Source organism: Diachasma alloeum, unplaced genomic scaffold (genome assembly GCF_001412515.2).
Source record: "Diachasma alloeum isolate Michigan unplaced genomic scaffold, Dall2.0 Dall_scaffold_00198, whole genome shotgun sequence".
NCBI classification, from domain to species: Eukaryota; Metazoa; Arthropoda; class Insecta; order Hymenoptera; family Braconidae; genus Diachasma; species Diachasma alloeum.
The window spans coordinates 1,814,951-1,823,828 of record NW_021680363.1 but is presented as its reverse complement, the minus strand read 5'-3'; the positions used below and the strand labels follow the sequence as shown (position 1 = coordinate 1,823,828).

The 8,878-nt window shown below is 38.1% G+C and overlaps 2 protein-coding genes across 2 annotated transcripts; both read left to right on the top strand.

Annotated features, from left to right (window-relative positions):
• Positions 1-419: 419 nt before the first annotated feature.
• Positions 420-836, top strand: LOC107048853 (histone H2A-like). The gene has a single exon (XM_015272284.1). It carries the CDS (start codon positions 459-461, stop codon positions 834-836), a length of 378 nt encoding a protein of 125 aa, XP_015127770.1. The 5' UTR covers positions 420-458.
• Positions 837-2,408: 1,572 nt separating this feature from the next.
• On the top strand, positions 2,409-8,469 carry LOC107048850 (synaptic vesicle glycoprotein 2A). The gene is made up of 11 exons (XM_015272280.1): positions 2,409-2,492; positions 2,582-2,638; positions 3,330-3,491; positions 3,909-4,071; positions 5,351-5,472; positions 5,556-5,794; positions 6,550-6,885; positions 7,551-7,680; positions 7,750-7,909; positions 7,984-8,111; positions 8,191-8,469. Exons 1-11 carry the CDS (start codon positions 2,468-2,470, stop codon positions 8,268-8,270), a joined length of 1,602 nt encoding a protein of 533 aa, XP_015127766.1. The 5' UTR covers positions 2,409-2,467; the 3' UTR covers positions 8,271-8,469.
• Positions 8,470-8,878: the final 409 nt, after the last annotated feature.

Genomic DNA, 8,878 nt, shown 5'->3' with positions numbered 1-8,878 from the left:
TTAACGAACGAATTCATGATGCTCATGGCCTTGCTGGAGACTCCAGTGTCAGGGTGAACTTGCTTCAAGACCTTGTAGATGTAGATAGCGTAGCTCTCCTTCCTCTTGCGCTTCTTCTTCTTGTCGGTTTTAGTGATGTTCTTCTGGGCCTTTCCAGCCTTCTTCACAGCTTTGCCGCTAGCCTTGGGTGGCATCGTCGTAAAATTGTACTCTTCACTGACTGAGGAACAGAGGTGAAATGTGATTTCGCAGGGAAAGCCGTTGTTTTTAATACAGTCCGCGTCGACAGCGCCGAACCAATCAGCTACGCTCAGTTGCGGTGATGCGCGCGCATTGACTCGGCAGTCCATGCGTCTGAGGCTATATAAATGGTGGGGAGCGTCTGAAAAAAACATTAAAACCTCAGTTCTCTACCGGAGAACTGCTTTTAGTAAACGTTAAATTTTCATTCTATCATCATGTCTGGTCGCGGCAAAGGTGGAAAAGTCAAGGGCAAGTCAAAGACTCGCTCTACCAGGGCTGGCCTTCAGTTCCCAGTTGGTCGTATTCATCGTCTCCTGCGCAAAGGAAATTACGCAGAGCGTGTCGGTGCTGGAGCTCCAGTTTACCTCGCTGCAGTTATGGAGTACTTGGCTGCTGAGGTCCTCGAGTTGGCAGGCAATGCCGCTCGTGACAACAAGAAGAGCAGGATCATCCCTAGACATCTGCAATTGGCCATCCGTAACGATGAGGAGTTGAACAAGCTTTTGTCCGGAGTTACCATCGCTCAGGGTGGTGTACTTCCCAACATCCAGGCTGTTCTGCTCCCCAAGAAGACCGAGAAGAGCAGCTCGTAATTCGCTCAATAATAAAAATCGGCCCTTTTCAGGGCCACAAAATTTTTTAACGTTGAAAATTCATATTGCCGTTCTCCTCATTTTTCTCAACTGTTTTCAGCTTTCGTTTTTTCCTTGATGAATCAGTCAATTTACATTTTTTGACGTTTATGACATTCAATCCGTGCTTTTTGATAAACAGCCATAATTAATTATTGCTTCCGGATGGAGCATTTGATTTGAATTTGTCAGATTACTTGGTTTGATTATTTCATTTGTCGAAGTTTTTTTTTGAATTCGATAAGTTATTCGCACATTATTATTGAAGAGAATTCATTTGTTTAATGCCACGCAAAACCAAGTTAGAGTTCGTGTCGATTATAATGAAAATAAATTGATTCAAATTCGTACCAATCTCGATTCGATAAAAAAGCAGACTTATGGTTCGAACCTGCCTGAACTCGCGCCAAACCTGGATCAAGACTTCTACCTGGAGCGTTCAAGAAGAGGAACCGTGGAGCAAAGTCGATGAGACGCCCATGATATTATGAAAATTTCGGTTTCCCGTTCCTCCCTCTAGGCACTTGTTGTAGTCTTTCGTGAAGGTGAGTTTTCTGCTTTTATTTGTCTCTTTTTAAATTACTCAACAAATTTTTCGTCCAAGATTTACAACTGTTTCTATTGAACAGGATATACCTCTTGTATTTAGTGAGTTGGGTCCGTTGCATTACCCGGAGTTTTTATTGTTTTTATTTCTGCATGTATTTCCAATCCTTGAAATGTGTACATAATTTAGTCATATATTTTTCCAAGTGCCTCAATTGTCGTTGATGAATTATTCCACGTCTTTAATATTGGAGAATAAAAATTGTCTTCCTGGTGATGGGAATGCATAACTCTACGTACTCGAGTCTTGGAGAAAAAATTCATTTTCTACAATATATAAATCTGTCGGAAATTCGTAAATCAGTAATGATCGTAAAAGAATCCGGAAAGTTGTAATACAATCCCCAGTCGCATTGGGATCACCCGTGATACGACCCAAGAGTTAAAGAATCAATTCAAGGACAATTGTGTTCATACGAGGTAGTAAAGACGCGTGCTGGATGCATCCTTCAACGATGATGCATCTGCGAATCCGTTCTCTTGATGAGCAAAAACTCAACTATTGAGAGAAATTTATACGCATTAATTTCAGTTCCAAATGAATTTCTCGGCTTGAGGTGATGTTCGCACTTTCAAAACGAAAATTGTCAATCGGAGAACTATCGTTGGGAGACTGATGCACTTAGTGTGAGGTGTTTTCTCTTTATCACCGAGCGCTGAATTTTCTTACATCTACTATTTTAGTTATTATGAGGTCTTGCTGGGCGAACGCGGGGGTCCATGAACCCTAAAAAAATTCCGTACATCTAAAAAAATTCCGATTGTTCTCCTCCAGCCTATACGTTTTTAGTATTGTCCGCTGAGTGGTACAGACACACCCTCCCTTATGCTGCGCTTCGTCGGCGAACGAATTTATTCGAAGAGGGGGCAGTAGTGATAATAGGATTGACGGGGCAGTTGGTCTACCAGTTTACAACAGAAGTTCTCTGAGGACTCATTGGGAAAATCAGAGGTTTCGAAGGTCATTTCGGTCTTCGGGAGTCATCATGCAGATCGAAGGAGTAGTGAATGGTAACAATTTCTAAGGAATCCTAAGTGCAAAGGACGATTCCATGGTGCATTGACAATTTTAATATAATTCGGTGAATATTTTACCTCAGATCGTGTGGATATCCAAACCGTGGAAACAGATGTGGAAACTGCAGTTACGTTCACAGGTAAAGGGAGAACAGGGAGTGAAGACTACCCCCTATACAACATTTTTCTATTGATTATAAACATAGTTTGGTCGAACATTATTAATCTCGTATATTTATTTCAATGACAATATTTTAGATATTCTATGGAATGCATAATTCTTTCATTCAAATAAAGGATTATTGCGTGTTAATAAATTTATTGGCTCTGCCGATCAAATGACGATTGCATTTCTAACTAATGGAGTCTTCATTTTGACAAAGGCAACATTTATTTCCATTGAACAATCTGAACAATTAATTCAGTAGCGAAGTGGTAAAGCGGTTTAAGTCGACTTATCTCTTAGTTGAGTTTTTGAAGAATATCTCCGAATCTAAAGGAGTTAATGAAATTTTCGTAATAACCTTTTTTCTAGAGCAAATTGAGCGCTACATAAAAGGTATTAACAAAAATTTTGCTATCTCCCTTAGATTCTGAGATATTCACTAAAAACTGGCCAGTAGTCAAAATCGACTTAAACCGTTTTGCCACTTCGCTACTGAATTAAAAAATGAATATAAATTAAGTCCAAGTTCGAATAAAAGCTTCATCATAAGCTGTTTGCATACCCATGTATTCGATTGGATTAAAATTTATTTAATTCACATAAACCATTTCTGTTAGTGTACGGAGAAAATAAAATCGATGACAATGAAAACCTCATTTTTTCAGGATTTGGAAAATTCAACATTAAAATTTTAGTTGTGTGTGGATTAATTTATATGAATACGGGATTCAGTATTAGCAGTGTGGGATTGATCCTCCCGTCAGCAGCGTGTGACTTCCAACTTACGACGATTGATAAGGGTCGTATATCCGCTACGCCTACGTTAGGTATCTTTATTAATTGATTCATTTTTAATTTTTTCCCTCTGACATTGCGCCCAGGCCGTGACGGAAAATAACGTCCTGGCCACCTGGAGAGAACTCTTCGAAATAAGACACAATTAAAATCCAGGACAAATCAATAAAAATTCTGTGCCCAATATGAAAATTATCTTCAGTGTCAAACTTTTATAATAAATCATTTTGTTTCTGCGTTCCCAAAATGGCGTATTATTTCGGACCACCCTAGTGAAACGATAGACTATTATCTAAAAAAATAATTGAGGAATTTGCTGGAACAATTTTTTACTCTCATCCAAGTTTGCTTCAATTCCCGTTAAATACTTGAATTAAAGATGAGAACATTCTTCAGAGGGTTGTTTTCATGTTCTCGGAAATAACACACGATTGTTCTTTTCATTGCAGGAATGATTATCGGTGCGTATTTCTGGGGTTGTTTCGCAGACTTAGCGGGAAGGAGAAAGGCTCTCCTGACATCCACTGTTTCGTACGCTCTCTGCGAAATTGTGTCATCTGTAGTATCGAACTACTGGGGATTTCTCCTTCTCAAATTTTTCAGTGGATTTTCGTAAGTTTCATTATCTTATCGCGATCGTTGGAATCGATACAATTGGTTTTTTAAGTTGAAGTGTTTTACACAAACAACGATGGGGTTAACCGGAGATAGGACCCAAAAACTGACTAAACTTTCAGTTTTTTGGAAATATCTCCGGTTCTAATTCTCCTATCCCATTTTTCTCTCCCGGAGATTGAAGTTGAGCTCATTCCCCACAACTTTTGTCTTGGAAATCCTGTGGTGAGGGAGGTCCTATGGACGTTGGGGACCAATGGGCCCCGTTTGTGAATTCGAATGGGGTCACTTAACATAAAGAAACGATCCCCGCCGGTTTTGGGGGTGAAAAATTTTTTCATCGAAAAAAATGGAAAGGGGTTAACCTATCTCCATCAATTTCCGTCAAAAATGAATTTGACCACAACAAAAGTTTGTGGGGAATGAACTCAGCTTCAATCTCCACGAGAGAAAAATGAGATAGGACAATTAGAACCGGAGATAGGACCCAAAAACTGACTAAACTTTCAGTTTTTTGGAAATATCTCCGGTTCTAATTTTCCTATCCCACTTTTCTCTCCCGGAGATTGAAGTTGAGGTCATTCCCCACAACTTTTGTCTTGGTCAAATTGATTTTTGACGAAAATTGACGGAGATATGGCCAAAAAACCAAAATTTCCCAAATTCAATCAGAAATCCTGTGGTGAGGGGGGTCCTATGGACGTTGGGGACCAATGGGCCCCGTTTGTGAATTCGATTGGGGTCACTTAACATAAAGAAACGATCCCCGCATATCACGATCCCCAACAGACAAAACACCCTAAGAAAATTTAATTAATTAATTTCAATTCAAGCTAATTGAGGCCGAAGTTCTTAACATTCAAATTTCTAACGCGTCGTTCATAATATTCCTAAATAAAAGGGTTCATTTAATTAATAAATTGTTTATTGGCGAAATTTGGGGCGATAAAATAATAAAATAATCACGATCACTAAAAAGTCGCGTCTGTCGAATATAATGTAAGGTAAAAGAATAACTAAATAGAAAGAGACAATCGTATATGAATTTGGCTGAGAAGGAGGAAAAGAACAAATACGCAACAATATGTATATATATATGACCGTATTATGGCAGAATAATCGATTAGCAATAAATTAAAACAATTTTTAAAGGTCTCATTTTGAGACCTTTGAAGTCTTAAAATAAAGTATTATTTCTTTGGGTGCATGCATAATGCTTGAACCTAGTGAGGGGCTGCTGACTACATTCGCATTTGCATTTTTCATTTTCTGGTAGAATAAGCGGCCACAGTACAGTGGTTTTCACCTATCTCGGTGAATTTCAATCCGGAAAAATAAGGGAGAGAATGCTCTGCTGGATGGAGATGGCTTGGTCACTTGGATTGATAGCTTTACCTCGTGAGTTACTTTGTATTATTTTCCTCATAGCTCAGTGACACTTTGACGTTAATAAGGACATTAATCATAAATCCTTCTTGCAGTAACGGGATGGGCGATAATTCCTATTCACATATCTATTGTTAACGATGTTTTTTTCTTCCGGTCTTGGAATCTTTTTGTGATAGTATGTGCACTGCCATCAGTGTTCATTGGATTCTGGCTATTATCATTCCCGGAAAGTCCGAAGTATCTTGCTGAATCCGGCAATAACTATAAACTTACGGAAACTCTTCGTATGATGCATGTGGAAAATACTGGGAAACCATTCGAGGATTATCTGGTAATTTTGTGTTATCAATTTATTAATCATGCTAATTACTCAATATCTGAAAAATATAGTGAAGGGCGACGGCGTTGAGATTTGAAATTCTGATGCACGGAGAGAAATTTTTTAGAAAAATTTTAGTGCTAGCACGAGAAAAAGGGCGCGAAGTGACGGCCGGTAAAAAATTCCAGTGCCTGCACTAGAAATTTTATTGGAGAAAACGTAAATTTTTCCCCGTATTTCTGTGAAATTTCCACAGACACCCCCAGAAATTTTATCTTAACAGCACTAGAATTTTTTACAGCCGGTGGATTGTATTTTTTTCCGGTTCTCGTACTAGAATTTTTCTAGAAAATTACTCTCCGTGTGAAATATGATAAAAAGCGGGAATACACTGATGAAAAAGTTTAGTAGAAAAACTTAGCGAATTCGCTAGACAATTCTATCGAACTTTCTATTAGTTTTTGGCCGATTCTATTGAAATGTTCAATAGAAAATATTCTATAGAAAAAGTCAAAAGAATTCGATTTTTCTATACAACTGATTCTATCGAGATATTTTCTAAAGAATTTCCTGGGTTTTTTTGTTTGATTTTCTTGATGAGAAGAAAAGAAAAAGGGAAAAATGGCTTCATTTACTGGACTATTAGTAGCTGAGGAGTACTAGGCACCTTCCATTCATCAGTAAAAAAAATGTTGAAAACGGAATTGATTGATAACGATTGCCTTCATCGTAGATTGATTCTCAATTTTAATGTCTTGGATATTTAGGAAACGCTATCTAAAAATGGATATGAACAGCTCAGTCTGAAACTTCGAAATTATCAAGAGGAAACAGCGCCCAAGTCTTCGGGAATACAAGTGAATAGAGCCCGTCAATTATTGAGAAATATTTATCAACAAACACTGACGCTTATGAAACCCCCATTGCTCCGAAAAACCGCGAATGTATGCAGCATCATGTTCTGCTTGGGGTCATCATATTACGCTCTCATGCTGTGGTTTCCAGAGCTTTTCCAGAGGTTCGCGAGGTTTGAGAATGAGTCTCCTGCCGATTCCGCAAGTGTCTGCAGTGTTTCTGAGCAGAGATTCTCAAAAGATGAAATGGTAATGGAATTCATGCCTTATCAATAACGATACCGGCACTACCATCATTTCCAGAGACAGGTCATCAATGAACGCAGCATTATCAGAAAATTCATGAAAGACGCGTTATTTTTACGAATAAAACTAGTCGGAAAACTTGAAAAACAATTTTTCTTCAAAAATTCGATAATTTTTATTTCAGGTTTTATCTCGTTTTGATTTACGGATTTACGGATTTACGTTTTGATTTACGTTCATGCAATCGATGAGTTTTTTTATAAACAGGGAAAAAACTAATTAATCGGGAAGTTATGGGTTTCACCTGTCATACACGGAGAGAAATATTAATTAAAAATTCCGTATCTTTTCCGTAATTCCGGAGCGAAATGTGGTTGTAGGAAATTTTACGGAACTGTCACGGAATTTTTCCGGAGCGTTCCGTAATTTTTATCTGAATCTCTCGTGAAAAATTACGATACCGTCACTTAAATTTTCTGACTCGATTCCGTAATCGGTAAGTGAAGTGAGAATTCCGTAATTTTTACTGAGCATTTCTCTCCGTGTATGAAATATACTTGATTCAAGTATATTTTTTTCCGTGAAGATTAGAAATTTTGTAATGAAAGTCTCATAAAAATTCTGATGCTGCTTCTACGTCACCGAATCACTTAATGTATATTTTTTAGAGCGATGACTGTCCCACAACAGTTCCTAGAAACGTTTATGTTCACACATTAATTCTTGGCATCGCGTGTGTCCCTCTGAGTGTACTGCTTCCTCTATGCGTTGATAAATTGGGATATAAATTTTATTTAGGTAAAATCTACCTTCATTCTGCAGTCAGTCACATGACATTCTTTGGTTCTCATTCCCATAAATTTGCAGTGGTTTCGACACTCGTTGCAGCAAGCGTAACACTAGGATTGTTGTTCGTGAAATCGTCTATTGAGAATCTCATCCTCTCCTGTATTTTTGAAGCCGCTTCGTCTATCGGTATGAGCATTGTCCTTGCTATCATCGTAGATTTATTCCCAACAAATTTAAGGTATGCTCCTTCTGAACGTACGTGGTTCCTTCCCACGGATGATGGGAATAATTTGCATTATTCTTGTGTTCCAGAGCAATTGCCGCTGCTTTATGTGCCTTCTGCGGTAGACTCGGGGCGTTAGTCGGCAATTACATGTTCGGATACCTCATCGATACCCATTGTCTCATTCTCATTATTATCGTAGCTGTGAAGCTATTAGGTAAGTTTACAGAAACACGAATCTCTTCCTGTATGAAAAATAACAATTATTTCTCTAATACTGACAATATCTCTTCAAGTCTCTAGTCTTCTTGGATATTTGCTGCCCATTCGACGACACCCTGAGACAACCGTTGTTTCTCCAAAAGTTATAACTTGAATTAAGATGATTGCTGAATTTCGTCCAGACTGCTGAATGGTTGTGACAATAAGAGAATTGACAACCGAGTGGGATCTAGAATTCAAAGGAGTACCTGATGCACCTAAAAGTATTGAGTTCGATGGGAGGCGCAACATCGCAAGATAATTGGCTCATGTAAATAGTATATTTGCCATCGAGTGTATTAAAAATATAGAAAAAATTGTCCGTTAGTGTATGTATCATATAAATTACACGTGATTCAGAAATGAGAGGTACACATTTCCATTTATTCATTAAGGGACTCCTCCTTCCTCTAGGAAATGTCTCAATAGAAAAAGTTGTATAGAAATATGAAATTCTACTGAATTTATCTACAGAATAGTTTCTATTGAACATTTTTTAGAGAAAAAAACGTGCAGTAAAACTGCGGAATTCTGCCTGAAATGCGTCAAAAACATAGAATTTTCAGTAGAAGTTTAACAGAATTGAATTCATCGGGTTGTTCATGCGTGTCCATTTCAACTCCAGCTCTTTTCGTAGCAAAAAACACCTATTTTTACATGCAGAATTTCTCCAGATCATCGCTCTGTCGTCTGCATCATAATCCATGAATTATTGGCCGTCTC

Bases quoted from the DNA above. Each gene is read 5' to 3' on its own strand.
- LOC107048853 (XM_015272284.1), top strand. From the start codon at position 459: ATGTCTGGTCGCGGCAAAGGTGGAAAAGTCAAGGGCAAGTCAAAGACT.
- LOC107048850 (XM_015272280.1), top strand. From the start codon at position 2,468: ATGCAGATCGAAGGAGTAGTGAATG. The intron at 2,639-3,329 runs GTAAAGGGAGAA...TCATTTTTTCAG, and splicing joins AACTGCAGTTACGTTCACAG to GATTTGGAAAATTCAACATT. The intron at 6,886-7,550 runs GTAATGGAATTC...TATATTTTTTAG, and splicing joins GATTCTCAAAAGATGAAATG to AGCGATGACTGTCCCACAAC.